This window comes from Hippopotamus amphibius, chromosome 2, assembly GCF_030028045.1.
Source record: "Hippopotamus amphibius kiboko isolate mHipAmp2 chromosome 2, mHipAmp2.hap2, whole genome shotgun sequence".
NCBI classification, from domain to species: Eukaryota; Metazoa; Chordata; class Mammalia; order Artiodactyla; family Hippopotamidae; genus Hippopotamus; species Hippopotamus amphibius.
The window spans coordinates 129,526,901-129,543,787 of record NC_080187.1 but is presented as its reverse complement, the minus strand read 5'-3'; the positions used below and the strand labels follow the sequence as shown (position 1 = coordinate 129,543,787).

The 16,887-nt window shown below is 37.4% G+C and overlaps 1 protein-coding gene across 1 annotated transcript in view; it reads left to right on the top strand.

Moving 5' to 3' along the window:
* LOC130844494 (probable RNA polymerase II nuclear localization protein SLC7A6OS) overlaps positions 1-8,969 on the top strand; it is a 76,707-nt gene extending 67,738 nt beyond the window's left edge. Inside the window, exon 2 of the mRNA XM_057720717.1 lies at positions 7,385-8,969. Within this exon, the coding sequence (XP_057576700.1) occupies positions 7,385-8,339 (955 nt within the window). The 3' untranslated portion in view covers positions 8,340-8,969. The remainder of the gene's footprint in view (positions 1-7,384) is intronic.
* The last annotated feature ends 7,918 nt before the right edge of the window (positions 8,970-16,887 follow it).

The following is a 16,887-nucleotide window of genomic DNA, read 5'->3' as shown; positions in this document are numbered from 1 at the left end:
CATATGCAGAACACTCCATCCAATAACAACAGCACACACATTTTTCTCAAGTGCACATGGGACATATTCCAGTATAGACCATATGATAGGCAACAAATCAATTCTCAAGATTTTAAAAAGATAGGTAGTATACAAAATATCTTCTCTGAACACAATGGAATGAAGTTAGAAACCAATAACATAAAGAAAACTGGAAAATTCACAAGATTGTGGACCTTAAACAATACACTTTAAATAATCAGTGAATCAAAGAAGAAATCACAAGGAAATTAGAAAAAACTTAGCGATACATGAAAACAAAAACACAACATACCAAAACTTATGGGATGCAGCAAAAGTGGTGTTAAGAGGAAAATTTGTTAAATTAAAAAACAAGAAATTTCTTGAATCAATCTAACTTTACAGATTTAAGGAAATATAAAAAGAACAAACTAAATCCAAACCTAGCAGAAGGAAGGAAATACTAAATATGAGAGCACAGGTAAATAAAATAGAGAATAGAAAAACAGAGGTAATCAATGAAACCAAAACTTGTTTCTTTGAAAAGGTCAACAAAATTGACAAATCATTAGCTAGATGGACTAAAAAAAATAGACAAAAGACTCAAATTGCTAAAATCAAGAGTGAAAGTAGGGACAATACTCCCAATTCTACAGAAATAAAAAGGATTACAAGAGAGAACTATGAACATTTTTTGTCAACCAACTGGATAACACACATGAAATGGACAAATCCCTAGAAAAACAAAATCTACCAAGACTACATCACACACAAAAAGAACAGTCTGGAAAGATCAGCCATGATGGTGGAGTATAAAGACCCTGAGCTCACCCACTCTCCTAGGCACACCAAAATTTAAGCTATTTAAAGAACACCTATCAAAAAGACCAAAATCTACCTCAAAATGAGCTTCTACAATTAAAGATATGAAGAAGGAACCACAACTAGGTGAGTAAAAGGGGTTAAGTGGTGGTATAGTCAAGATCCATACTCCCTGGTGGGTGACCCACAAACTGGAGAATAATTACAATTGAAGAGATTCTCTCCAAGGAATGAGGGGTCTGAGCCCCACATCAGACTCCTCAACTCAGGGGTTCCAGAGCATTTGGCTTTGAAGGCCAGCAGGGCTTAACTTTGGGAGACCCAGCAGGCTATGGGAAAGAGACTCCATTCTTAAAGGGCACACACAAAATCACATGCTATAAGATCCAAGGCAGAAGCAGTAATCTGAAAGAAGCCTGGGTCAGCCCTACCTGCAGATCTTGGAGAGTCTCCCAGAGAGGCAAGAGAAAAGTGTAGCTCACCCTGGGGATACAGACATTGGCAGAAACTAATTTTGAGAGCTCATTCTACTATGTGGACACCAGTACTGATAATGGAATATGCCCTCTAGCTTATTAGCCTCAGGAACCGATCCCCAACTCCACCCCCCCACCCATCCAACAGCATGTAGGCACCAGCATTGGGATGCCTAAGGCAAAGTACTAACTGGGCAAGACACAGCCCCACTCACCAGCAGAGAGGCTGCCTTAAGAACCCCATGGCCCATAGCCACCACTGGACACAGCCCTGCCCTCCAGAGGGCCCATAACCTGGCTTCACACACAAGAACACAGGCACTAAACCCAGGACCCCCAGTGCCCTGCAGTCAGAGACTCTGGGACCCACCTGTACCCACCAGGAGGCAGGCACCAGCCATAGAATTCCCAGCCCTGGCCATTGGCAAGTCTGCTTTAGCTTTGGTACCTTCCTCATCCACCAGCAGATGGACACTGACTCCATGACAACTGTACTCCTGCAGCCTATGGACCCAGCTCAAATACCAGCAGGCCTGCACCAGCCCTGGGACTGGCTGGGCCCTAGCTCCATCCAGCTGCAGGCCACTACAAGCTTCAGGACACCTGAAATCAGCTGTGTCAGGAATCAGCTCCACCCACCAGCAGTCCACTACCAGCTCTGGGAACCCTGGGCCCTGCAGCCGGACCTCACATCCTGGCACTAACCCTAGGAGCTGGCTTAACCCATCAGAGGGTAAGCACCAGGCCCAGGATCACCTGGACACTGACTCAACCCACCAGGAAGCCAGCACTAGCCTGGAATCCCCTGGGGTTCAGCAATTAGCTGCCTCCTGACCTGGCAGCCTCCACACAATGGCAACCAACCATCCCAGGGGCCAGCCAAGCCTACTAGACTGCCCATTAGTAGTCAGCCCACCACAACAGAAGGACCTACACAGCCCATATAGGCAGCAGCCCTAGAGCATATAGCTCTAGTGACCAGAGGGGAGTGCACCACTGGGATGCATAGGATGTCTCTTACAAAAGACCACTTCTCCAAGGTTGGGAAATGTAACCAACTTACCAGATAAACAGAAATAAAAACAGCAAGTTAAGACAAAATGAGGTGACAGAGGAACATGTTCCAAATGAAGGAACAAGATTAAAAACACTGAAGAAAAGCTAAGTGAAGTGGAGATAAGTGATCTACCAAAGAAAGAGTTCAATGTAACAATCGTAAAGATGATCAAAGAGAAGAGAAAAATGGATGAACAGAGTGAATAGAAATTTTTAACAGAATTAGAAAACATACAGAATAACCAAAGAGAGATGAGAAATACAGTAACTAAAATGAAAAATATACTAGAAGGAATCAGCAGTAGGCTAAATGATACAGAGGAATGGATCAGTGAGCTAGAAGACAGAGTAGTAGAAATCACTGATGCCGAACCAAGAAAAGAAAAAGGAAAAAAAAAATTAGGCGGTCTAAGAGATCTCTAGGACAACATCAAGTGCAATAGTATTCACATTATAGGGGTCCCAGATGGAGAAAAGAGAGAGAGAGAGAGAGAAAGGGGCAGAGAATGTATTTAAAGACATAACAGCTGAAAACTTCCCTAACCTGGGAAAGGAAACAGACATGCAAGTCCAGGAATCACAGATCCCAAACAGGATCAATCCAAAGAGGACCCCACCAAAACAAATTGTAATTAAAATGGAAAAAAATAAAGATAAAGAGAGACTACTAAAAGCAGCAAGGGAAAAGCAACAAGTTACATACAAGGAAGCATTCATAAAGCATTCATAAACATTCATAAAGGTGAATTCAGCAGAAACTCTGCAGACATCAAGGGGAGTAACATGTTATATTCAAAGTGATGAAGGGAAAAATCCACAATCAAGAATACTCTACCCCGCAAGGCTCTCATTCAGATTTGATGGAGAGATCAAAAAAGTTTCACAGACAAGCAAAATCTAAGAGTTCAGCACCACTAAACCAGCTTCACAAGAAATGTTAAAAAGATTTCTCTAAAAAAAAGGCTACATTGGAAACAAGAAATTATGAAAGGAAAATCTCATAGGTTAAGGCAACTAACTATACAGGAAAGGTAGCAAACCAACCATGTACAAAGCTAGTAGAAAGGGTAAATGAAAAGAGTAGTAAAACCATTTAGATCCACAATAAGAAGTTACAGGATACACAAAAATTTAGATGTAAAACATGACTTCAAAAACAGTCATTGTGAGAAGAGAGTAACAATGCAGAGTTGTTTAAATTCATTTGAAATTAAGAGATCAGCAAATTTTTTAAATTGTGCATACATATAGATTTCTACACACAAACCTTGTGGTAACCACAAGCCAAAAATCTATAATAGACACATGCACAGAAAAGGGAAAGAGATCAAAATAGGACACTAAAGAACACTATTTGATGAGTTCCTTGTATGTAACTCATCAATTAACACAAGAAGAAAAGAAAATAAGAATTAAAAAAAAAAAACACAAAACAATTTTACAAAATGGCTATAAGTGCATACATAACAACAATTACTTTAAATGTAAATGGCCTAAATGCTCTAATCAAAATATATAGAGCAACTGAATGGATACAAAACCAATACCCATGTACACACTGCCTGCAAGAGACACTTAGATCTAAAGACACACAGACTGAAAGTGAAAGGATGTAAAAAAGTATTCCAGGCCAATGGAAACCAAAAGAAAAATGGGGTACCAACACATATCAGATAAAATAGGCTTTAAATCAAAAACTGTTACGAGACAAAAAGGGACATTTCATAACTATCAAGGGTACAATCCAAAAAGAAGAAATAAATTGTAAATATATACGCACCCAGTATGAGACAACCTAAATATGCAAAGCAAATATTAACAAACATAAAGGGAGAAATTGACAATAATACAATAATAGTAGGGGACATTAACACCCAGTTACTTCAGTAGATCATCCAGACAGAAAATCAATAACAAAATCCAGGCTATATGTGGCACATTACACTAGATGGACTTAATGGATATATATAGAGTATTCCACCCCAAAGCAGCAGAATACACATCCTTTTCAAGTGCACATGGAACATTCTTCAGGGTAGATAGATCACATGCTAGACCATAAAACAAGTTTCAGTAAACTTAAGAAAATTGAAATCCTATCAAGCATCTTTTCACACCATAATGCTAGGGCACTAGAAATCAACTGTAAGAAAAAAATGCAAAAAACACAAACATGAAGGCTAAATGATATGCTATTAAATAACCAAAGGATCTCTGAACAAATCAAAGAAGAAAATTTTTAAAATACCTACAGGGGACTTCCCTGGTGGTGCAGTGGTTAAGAATCTGCCTGCCAATGCAGGGGACACAGGTTTGAGCCCTGGTCCAGGAAGATCCCATTATGCTGTGAAGCAACTAAGCCTGTGCACCACAAATACTGAACCTGTGCTCTAGAGCCCACGAGCCACAACTACTGAGCCCATGTGCCCCAACTACTGAAGCCCACATGCCTAGAGGCCGTGTTCTGCAATCAGAGAAGCCACGTCAAATGAGAAGCCTGTGCACTGCAATGAAGAGAAGCCCCTGCTCACCACAACTAGAGAAAGTCTGTGTGCAGCAACGAAGACTCAATGTAGACAAAAAAATTAAAAAGTAAAATAGTAAATAAATCTTTAAAAAAAACTAGTAAAGAATATTTTTTAAAAAATTAAATAAAATAAAAATACCTGGAGACAAATGAAAACAAAAACACAATGATCCAGAATCTATGGGAGGCAGCAAAAGCACTTCTAAGAGGGAAGTTTAGAACGATACAAGCTTACCTTGGAAAACAAGAAAAATCTCAAAGAAAAACCCAACCTTACGCCTAACAGAAATAGGAAAAAGAAGAACAAACAAAACCCAAACTTAGTAGAAGGAAAGAAATCATAAAGATCAAAACAGAAATAAGTGGAATAGAGACTAAAAAAAAAAAAAGAAAAGATCAATGAAACTAAGAACTGGTTCTTTGAAAAGATAAACACAATTGATAAACCTTTACTCAAACCCATCAAGAAAAAAAGAGGGCCCAAATCAATAAAATCAGAACTGAAAAAGAAGACATTACAACCAACGCCACAGAAATAAAAAAGAATCTTAAGCAATTACTACAAAAACTTACATGCCGATAAAATGGACAACCTAGAAGAAATGGAAAAATTCCTAGAAATGTACAATCTCCTAGAAAATATAAACAGACCAATTACCAGTAATGACATTGAATCAGTAATTTTAAAACTCCCAACAAACAAAAGTCCAGGAACAGATGGCTTCCCAGGTGAATTCTACCAAACATTTAGAGAAGAGTTCACACTTATCCTTCTCAAACTGTTCCAAAATCTAAGGAGGAAGAAAGGCTTCCAAACTCATGCTATGAAGCCAGCATTACCCTGATAATAAAACCAGATTAAGATATCATACATACACACACACACACACACACACACACACACAAATTACAGACCATTATTACTAACGAACATAGATGCAAAAATCCTCAATAAGATTTTAGCAAACCAAATCCAATGACACATTAAAAGGACAATACACCATGGTCAAGTGGGATTTATCCCAGGGATGCAACAATGGTTCAATATATGAAAATAAATCAATATGAGGCACCACATTAACAAATTGAAGAATAAAAAACATACGGTCATCTCAATTAATGTAGAAAAAGCTTTTGACAAAATTCAACATCCATTTATGATAAAAATCCTCCAGAAAGTTCACATAGAGGGACCATACCTCAACATAATAAAGGCCATATATGACGAGCCCACAGCAAACATCATACTCGACAGTGAAAAGTTGAAAGCATTTCCTCTAAGATCAGGAACAAGATAAACTGCCCACTCTCACCACTTGTATTCAACATAGTATTAGAAGGCCTAGCCACAGCAATCAGAAAAGAGAAAGAAATAAAAGGAATCCAAATTGGAAAAGAAATAAACCTGTCACTGTTTGCAGATTACATGATACTAAAACTAGAAAATCCTAAAGGTGTCACCAAAAATATTACTAGAGCTTATCAATGAATTTAGTAAAAGTTGCAGAATACAAAATCAATATATAGAAATCTGTTGCTTTTATATACACTAATAATGAACTATCAGAAAGGGAAATTAAGGAAACAATCCCATTTACAATCACATCCAAAGAAAAGTACCTAGAAATAAAAGTACCTAAGGATGTAAAAGACCTGTACTTGGAAAACTGTAAGATACTAATAAAAGAAATAGAAGATGACACAAACAAATGGCAAGGTATACCATCTTCATATATTGGAAAAATTAATATTGTGACAATGACCATACTACCCAAGGCAATCTACAGATTCAATACAATCCCTATCAAAGTATCAATGGAATTTTTCACAAAACTAGAACAAATAAGTTAAGAATTTGTATGAAAACACAGAAGACTTCTAAATAGCCAAAACAACTGTGAGAAAGAACAAAGCTGGAGTTATCACACTCCCTGACTTTAGAATATGTTATAAAGCTACAGTAATCAAAAGAGTATGATACTGGCACAAAAACAGACACAGAGATCAATGGAACAGAATAGAAAGCCCAGAAATAAATCCATATACTCATGGTCAATTAATCAATGACAGAGGAGGCAAGAACAATTAATGGAGAAGAGACAGTCTCTTCAATAAGTGGTGCTTGTAAAACTGGACATCTACATATAAAAGAATGAAATTAGAACTTTTTCTCACAACATATACAATAAATTCAAAACTAATTAAAGAATGAAACATAAGACCACAAACTATAAAACTCCTAGAAGAAAACAGGCAGAATACTCTTTGACATAAATTGTAGCAATATTTTTTTGCATATGTCTCCTAAAGCAATGGAAATAGAAGCAAAAATACAAATGGGACCTAATTACACTTAAAAGCTTTTGCGCAGCAAAGGAAATCATTGACAAAACAAAAAAGGCCAAAAAAAAAAACCCCCACAAAAATACAACATATTGAATGGGAGAAAATATTTGCAAATGATATGACTGATAAGTGGTTAATATCCATAACATATAAACAGCTTGTACAACTCAATACTAAGAAACCAATCTGGGAGGACGGCTGTCCTCCGCGTGAAGCGGAAGCGCAGCGCGGAGCCCGCCGAGGCGCTTGTTATCGCTTGTAAACGTCTCTGCTCCAGCGCAGTTGAGTCAGGAGCCCAAAAGACGCCTCCGGAGGGTCTGGAGAGAGCTGCAGAAAATAATGTCTTTCAGTTGGTTGCCACCGTGTGCTCCCAGGAGGAACCAGTCCAGCCGCTCGTGCGGGCCGCCCTGCGCCCGTCCCAGGGCAGCCAGCAGCGTATCCGCCATCATCTCCGCGCGTCTGCTCGGGAGATCCGGCAGGAGGGCCGCTACAGGGTAGTCTCTAGTCGCCGATCCTCGGGGATTCTTTCGGGCGGCTCGGAGTCCGAGGACGCGCCGGGAAGCCCAGAAGCCGCTGAGGACGCAGGCTTCCAGCTCTTGGACCTGGTTCACGAGGAAGGAGACCCAGAGGCCGCCGCCGCCGCGATCTCTTGCGAAACATCTGACCCAGATGTGATCCTCTGCAATTCTGTAGAGTTGATCCGTGAGCGATTGACTGTATCTGAAGATGGACCAAGAGTTGGGCACCAGGAGGAACAGAAGGACGACTATGTGTATGACATTTACTATTTGGACATGGCCACTCCAGGATGGATTGAGAACATCCTCTCTGTGCAGCCCTATAGCCAAGACTGGGAGTTGGTGAATGATGACCAACAACCAGAGGACATTTATGAAGATGAAGATGATGAGAACAGTGAGAGTAATTGGCGCAATGAGTATCCAGAGGAGGAGGACAGTGACGAAGATGAAGATGCCAGAGGCTCTGATGATTACAACAGCCTCAGTGAAGAAGAAAGAGACAACAGCAGACCACAGATGTGGAGCAAATACCCTTTGGATGTGCAGAAGGAGTTTGGCTATGACAACCCCCATGACCTGGATTCAGACTGATAATCCTGTGATATCCATGAGGTTCTACCACAAGCCCCTGAGGGTTCTGTGACTGCAGTGTCTGCCACACTAGTTACGTCTTCTCCGGTTTCCTAGGTTAACACGTGGAAGGAAAAAGCATATCCAACAGCACCATTCCACCATGGTGAAAACTTGCACTAAAGGAGTGTGTCTTTTCTACTCTCTGTAGGGCCACTTTGTCTCGATCAAAACTGACCCTGTGTTGGGGGGGGGGGGGATGCTCCTGTGAAAGTGAAGCTTCCTGGCCCAGACATTTTCCCAGCATTCCCATTCTCCTCTTAATACGCTGAAGCCAGTAAGTGGAAGAGGGTCTCCCATTTTGTCAGCACTAAGACTGGGCTTTCCCAGGCCACCTGCCTCCAGTGAAAACCTGTTTCTTTTGAATGAGGGACCCTAGAAGAGCTACAGTGGGTCCCTTGTAGTGGCACAGACTGGATAGTAATGGCCATTAGGAAAGGAAGTAGAATCTGCCTGAGCTGTGAGAGGTTTTACTTAACAGCTATCTCTACCTCCCTGCTTCTGATAGTGGTTGTAAAGATTGCTAGTTTCCTCTGGCAGTGGTGCCAAGGAACAGGATATGTGTGACTCTAATAAAAACTTAACTTTGAAAAAAAAAAAAAAAAAAAAAAAAAAAGAAACCAATCTGGTTTAATAAATGGACAGTAATTCAATAGACATTTTTCTAAAGAAGATATACAAATGGCCAATAAGCAAGTGAAAAGATACTCAAAGTCACTAATCTTTACAGAAATACAATCAAAACCAGAATGATTTCCAAAACTATGTTAAATAAAAGTAGTGAGAGTGGGCGTTTTTGTCTTGTTCCTGATCTTAAAGGAAATGCTTTCAGCTTTTCACCACTGAGTATGACATTAGTGAGTTTGTCATATATGCCCTTTATTATGCGAGGTATGTTCCCTATATGCCCACTTTATGGAGAGTTTTTATCATAAATGGATGTTGAATTTTGTCAAAAGCTTTTTCTGCATTAATTGAGGTGACCATATGTTTTTTTTTAATTCTTCAATTTGTTAATATGGTGTATAACATTGGTTGATTGCAGATATTGAAAAATCCTTGACTCCTTGGGTAAATCTCACTTGATCATGGTGTATGAACCTTTTAATGTATTGTTGGATTCAGTTTGATAGTATTTTATTAAATGTTTTTGCATCTACATTCATCAGTGATATTGGCCTGTAATTTTCTTGTATTATCTTAGTCTGGTTTTGGTATCAGGGTGATGGTGGCCTCATAGAATAAGTTAGGAAGGCTTCCTTCTTCTGCAGGTTTTGGAATAGTTTGAGAAGGATAAGTGTTACGTCTTCTCTAAATGTCTGGTAGTATCACCTGTTAAGCCATCTGGTCCTGGACTTTTGTTTGTTGGGAGTTTTAATGTTACTGATTCAACTTAATTACTGATAATTGGTCTGCTTATATTTTCTATTTCTTCCTGGTTTAGTCTTGGGAGATTGTACATTTCTAAGAATGTGCCTATTTCTTCTAGATTGTCCATTTTAATGTCCACTTTAATAGTTGTTTGTAGTAGTTTCTTATGATCTTTTGTATTTTTCTGGTATTGGTTGTAACTTCTTTTTCATTTCTGATTTTATTGATTTTGGTCCTCTTCCTTTTTTCTTTTTTTTTTAATTTATTTAATCATTTATTTATTGGCTGCATTGGGTCTTCATTGCTGCAAAGACGTTTTCTCTAGTTGTGGTAAGCAGGGGCTACTCTTCATTGCAGTGCGCAGCCTTCTCACTGCGGTGGCTTCTTTTGTTGTGGAACACGGGCTCTAGGCGCATGGGCTTCAGTAGTTGTGGCACACGGGCTCAACAGTTGTGGCTCACAGGCTCTAGAGCACAGGCTCAGTAATTGTGTCACATGGGCTTAGTTGCTCTGCGGCATGTGGTATCCTCCAAGATCAGGGATCGAACCTGAGTCACCTGCACTGACAGGTGGATTCTTAACCACTGTGCCACCAGTGAATTCCCCCCTTCCTTTTTTCTTGTTGAGTCTGGCTAAAGGTTTATCAATGTTGTTTACCTCTTCAAAGAACCAGCTTTTAGCTTCATTGATCTTTTCTGTATCACCTTGCATCTGTCAGAATGGCTATCATCAAAAAGAACACAAATAACAAACGTTGGAAATGATGTGGATAAAAGGAAACCCTTTTATACTGTTGGTGGGAATGTAAGCTGGTGCAGCCACTGCGGAAAATAGTATGGCAGTTCCTCAAGAAATTAGAGATAGAGCTACCACATGATCCAGCAATTCCACTCCTGGGTATACATCCCAAGAAAAGGAAAATACTAATTTTAAAAGATAACATGCACCTCAATAATTGTAACTGCATTATCTACAATAGCCAAGATGTGGAAGCAACCTAAGTGTCCATCAACAGATGAATGGATAAAAAGATGTGGCATATATATACAATGTAATATTACTTACCCACAGAAAAGAATGAAATCTTGCCATTTGCAACATGTATAGACCTGGAGTGTATTATGCTTAATGAGGTAATTCAGACAGAGAAAAACAATACTGTGTTATCACTGTTATGTAGAATCTAAAAATAAAACAAATGAAAGAAAATAACAAAACAGAAAACGCGCACAGATATGGAGAAGAAACTAGTGATTACCTATGGGGAGAGAGAAGGGGGGAGGGGCAAGATTAACATAGGGGATTAAGAGATACAAACTAATATGTACAAAACAAATAAGCTACAAGTATATATTGTACAATACAAGGAATATAGCCAATATTTTATCGTATCTATAAATGGAGTATAATCTGTAAAAATGTTTAATAACTATGTTGTATACTTGAAACTAATATGATATTGTAAATCAACTATACTGCGATTAAAAAAAGAAAAAAAGGGAGGGTTCCCTGGTGATCTAGTGATTAGGATTCACTGCTCTCACTGCCATGGCCCAGGTTCAGTACCCAATCAGGGAACTGAGATCCCACAAGTGCACGGCACAGCCAAAAACAAACCAAAAAAAGGTATCTAGAGATAAATTCATGCTCCTCCCTAACCCCCCCATAAAAGATAACAATCAGAATCAAACTATAAGTAGTAAGGAGATTGAATCAATAATCAAAAATCTTCCAACAAAGAAAAGCCCTGGACATGATGGCTTCACTGGTGAATTTTACCAAACATTTAAAGAAGAACTAACACTAATCCTCCTCAAACGTTTCCAAATAACTGAAGAGGAGGAAACACATCCTAATTCATTCTGTGAGGCCAAAATATCCCTGATACCAAAGCAAGACAAACACTATAAGAAAACTAAAGACCATTATCCTTTACAAACATTGGTGCAAAAATCGTCAAGAAAATACTAGTGAACAGAACTTAGCATATTTTGAAAGAACTTTACCCCATGACCAACTGGGATTTATTCATGGAATTCTAGGATCATTCAACAAACAAAAATCAACCAATATGGCACATCAACAAAATGAAGGAAAAAAACACATGCACATTTGAATGAAGCAGAAAAATCATCTAACAAAATTCAACAACCTTTCATGATTAAAATCCTCAATAAAATAGGAATAAAAGGAAAGTACCTCCACATAATAAAAGCTATATATGAAAAAGCCACAGCCATCATAATTCTCAATGAATTATGATGAAAAACCGAAAGCTTTTCCTCTAAGATCAGGAACAAGGTCCAGAATGGCCACTTTCACCACATCTATTCAACATAGTACTGGAAGTTCTAGCCAGAGCAATTAGGCAAGAAAAAGAAACTAAAGGCTTCCAAATTGGAAAGGAAGAAGTAAAATTATCTTTGCTTGCAATTAGTATAATCTTATATCTAGAAAACCCTAAGATTCCACACCAATAAAGTTAGAACTAATAAATAAATCCAGCAAAGTGGCAGGATATAAAGTCAATACACAAAAACCAGTTGCATTTTTATGCACAGTGAACAATTTGAAAAAGAAAATTCTTTAAAAAATCCATTTACAATAGCATCAAAAAAGAATAAAATACTTAGAAATTAGTTTAAGCACAAAGGTGAAAGATTTGCAAAATGGAAACTACAAACCATTGCTAAAAGAAATAAAAGAAGACATAAATAAATGGAAATACATCCCATGTTCATGGATTGAAAGACCTAATACTGTTAAAATGTCACTATTATCCCAAGTGATCCACAGATTCAATGCAATATCTATCAATATCCCAAAGATACTTTTGAAAAAATAGAAAAAACCTAGCCTAAAAAATTTATATGAAATTTCAAGGGACCCCAAATAGTTCAAAATTCTTGAAAAAGAAGAACAAAACTGGAGGGCTCACACTTCTTGATTTCAAAACCTATTACAAAGCTACAGTAATCAAAACAATATACAATTGGCATAAAGACAGACATATAGAGCAATGGAGTGGAATACAGAGACAAGAAATAAACACTCACACACACAGTCAAATGATTTTAGACAAGAGTATCAAGACCATTTAATGGGTAAGGGGTAGTCTTTCCAACAAATGGTCCTGTCAAAAAATGGATATCCACATACAAGAGAATGACACTGGATCCTTACCTAACACCATATACAAAATTAACTCAAAATGGATCAAGGACATAAATATAAGACCTAAAATAATAAAACTCTTAGAAGAAAACACAAGACAAAAGCTTCATGATATTTGATTTGGTAATGAATTCTTGGAAATGACATTAAGCACACAGACAACAAAAGATAAAAGACAAATTGGACTTCATGAACATTTTAAAATTGTGTACATCATGAGACACTATATACCAAGTAAAAAGGCAACACACAGAATGTGAGAAAACATGTAAATCATACATATGATAGGGGATTAATATCTAGAATATAGATTTTTTATTGCAATTAAAAAACAAACTACCCAATTCAACAATGGGCAAAGGACTTGAATAGACATTTCTCAAAAGAAGATATACAAATGGACAATAAGCACATGAAAAGATTCCAAACATCACTAATCATTAGGCACATGAGATCAAAACTAAAATGAGAATCCACTTTACACACATTAAGATGGTTGCTATCAATAAAACAGAAAACAACACATACTGACAAGGATGTGGAGAATCTGGCACCCTTGTGCATTGTTGGTGGGAATTTAACATGGTACAGCTACTGTGGAAAAAAGTATGGAGGTTCCTCAATAAATTAAAAATAGAATTATGATATTACCCAGCAATTCCTCTTCTGGGTATATACCAAAAAAAGGTAGGGCCTTGAAGAGATGTTTCTACACTCATACTCAGAGCAGCATGATTCATAATGTTTAAAACATGGATGCAACTCAAGGGTCCATCAAATGATGAATGAATAAGCAAAATGCAGTATACACTTACAATGGAATATTTTGCTGCTTTTTTCTAAAAACTTCTCTTTTCGGAAGGAAATTCTACAATATGCTACAACATGGACAAATCTTGAAGACATTATGTTAAGGGAAATAAACCAGTAACAAAGACAAAAACTGTATGAGTCCATTTATATGAAGCATTTAGAGTAGTCAAAATCAAAAAGACAGAAAATACAATGGTGGTTGACAGAAGCTGGGGGAATGGGAAAGTTGAGTTGTTTAATAGGTATACAATTTCATATTTACAATGAAAAGAGTTAAGAGGATGGATGGTGGAGATGGTTGCACAACAATGTGAATGTATTTAGTACCACTGAACTGAATGCTAACAAATTATTAATATGGTAAACTTTATGTTATGTGTATTTTAATTCAATAAAAAAGAAAGAAAAATTTTTTAAAAAGAAAGGAAAAAAAGACGTAACTGAGAGATACCAGGAAACAAAGCTGTGTCTGGGTCCCACTCTGCATCCTGTCTGGGTTTAATGGCATCACAGAAACCCATCTGGGTACTTGGCAAGTTTGAGAATAGGACTTGGGCACCTGTATGAAAGTTCAGTGTGCAGGTGACAAAGCCATCCCAAATGCTACCCTATCACTTGGAAGGTCACCTCACGTTGGGTATAACGAATTAAATGGGGACGCCACTGGATATGTCCATGTTCTAATCCCTGGAACCTGTTAATGTGGTATTATTTTGGAAAAGGGTCTTTGCATGTGTAATTATGTGTAATTACATCAAAAACTAATTTGCAATCATCCTAGGTTATCCAGGCATGCCCTAAATCTAATGACAAGTGACCTTATAATAAGAGGAGAAGACACAGACAGAAAGGAGGAGAAAGACCATGTGAAAATGGAGGCAGAGACTGGAGTGAGCATCTACAAGCCAAGGAATCCCAACTGCCATCTGCTAAAGTTGGAAATTGCAAGGAAAGGAATCTTTCCTAGAGTCTCTGGAGAAATTTTGGCCCCACAAACACCCTGATTTTGGACTTCTGGCCTCCAAAACTGTGAGAAAATAAATTTCTGCTGTTTTAAGCCAAAAAAGAAAGAAAGAATGGCTGATAACTTCCCTATCTGGGGAGAGATGATTTGGACATACAAGTTCATGAAGCTAATAGGTCAACCCCAAATATCAAACCAAAATGATCTTCTCAAAGACACACTATTAAAAAACTGTCTAAAATCAAAGGCAAAGAAAGAATTTTTAAAACTGCAAGAGAAGAAAACCCTCACATATTAAAGGAACCCCCAATAAAGCTATCAGTGAATACTCAGCAGAAATCTTGCAGGCCAGGAGAGAGTGGGATGAACAATTCAAAGTGCAAAAGGAGAAACACTGCCAAAGAAGAATACTTTACCCAGTAAAGCTGTCTTTCAGAAATGAAGCAGCAATGTTTGTTCTCAAACAAACAAAAGCTGAGGGAGTTATTCTACACTAGACCTGCCTCACAAGAAATGCTGATAGGATTTCTTCAAGCTGAAAAGAAATGATGGTAATTACTAACATGAGAACATATGAGAATATAAAACATTCTGGTAAAGGTAAGTATATAGACAAATTCAGAATAATGTAATACTAGTAATATAGTACTGTGTTAATCACTTTAGCATAAGGGTTAAAGGACAGAAGTATTAAAAATAACAATTAACAATTTGTAAAAATATGCAATATAAAAAGAGGTAAATTTTGACATAAAAAACATAATATGTGGTGTGAGGGAGTAAAAGGGTAGCATTTTTGTATCCAATCGAAGTTGTTGTCATCAACTTAAACTTATACTTATGTTTTATGTAAACATCATGGTAACTACATAGCAAAAACCTACAACAGATAGATAACAAAGAGAAAAGAATCAGACCTTAAACTACAGAAAATTATCAATTCACAAAGAAAGTGAGAGGAAGAAAGAATAATGGAACTACAAAAGTCAGAAAAATATTAATAAGATGGCATTAGTAAGTCCTTACCCACCAACAGTTAACTTTAAATGGAAATGGATTAAATTCTCCAGTCAAAAGGCAGAGGAGCTGAATGGATTTTCTTTAAAAAATATCCAACTAAATGCTCCCTACATGAGACTCACTTCAGATTCAAAGACACACAGACTGAAAGTGAAGGGATAAAAAAAAGATTTCCTGCAAAGGCAAACAACATGAGACCACGGATAGCTATACCTATACCAGACAAACAGACTTTAACTCAAACACTGTAACAAGAGACAAAGAAAGTCATTACATAATGATAAAGGGGTTGATTCAGCAGAGAATACAACAATTGTAAATTCAAATGCACCCAACATTAGAGCACCCAAATATATTCACAGTGAAAAAGGGAGAAAAAGGCAGAAATAGATAACAATACAATAATATGGAAGATTTTACTATCCCACTTTCAACAATGAACACACCATCTAGACAGAAAATAAATAAGGAAATACTTTAGGCCAAATGGCCCTAATAGACATATGCAGAATATTCCATCCAAGACCAACAAAATACATATTCTTCTCTAGTGCACATGGAATAGTCTCCAAGATAGATCATATGTTAGCCCACAAAACAATTCTCAGCAAATTTAAGAAGACTGAATTGATACCAAACAACTTTTCAAACCATGGTGGTATGAAACTAGAAATTAATTAACAGGAGAAAAACTGAAGGACTCAGAAATATGTGGAAATTGAACAGCACACTCTTCAATAAACAATGGGTCAAAGAAGAAATCAAAATGGAAATAAAATATCTTGAAACAAATGAAAATGGAAACACAACACACTAAACCTTATGGGAAGAACTTTATAACAATATACGCCTACATGAAGAAAAAAGAAAAATCTCAAACAGCCTAATGTCACACATCAAAAAATTTAAAAAAAGAACAAACTACATCCAAAGTTAGCAGAGGAAAGGAAACAACAAATATCAGAACATAATCAGGAAGGACACTATATAATGATCAAGGGATCAATCCAAGAAGAAGATATAACAACTGTAAAGATCTATGCACCCAACATAGGAGCACCTCAATACATACGGAAAGTCCTAACAGCCACAAAAGGGGAAATTGACAGTAACACAATAATAGTAGGAGACTTTAACACCCCACTTACATCAATGGACAGATCATCC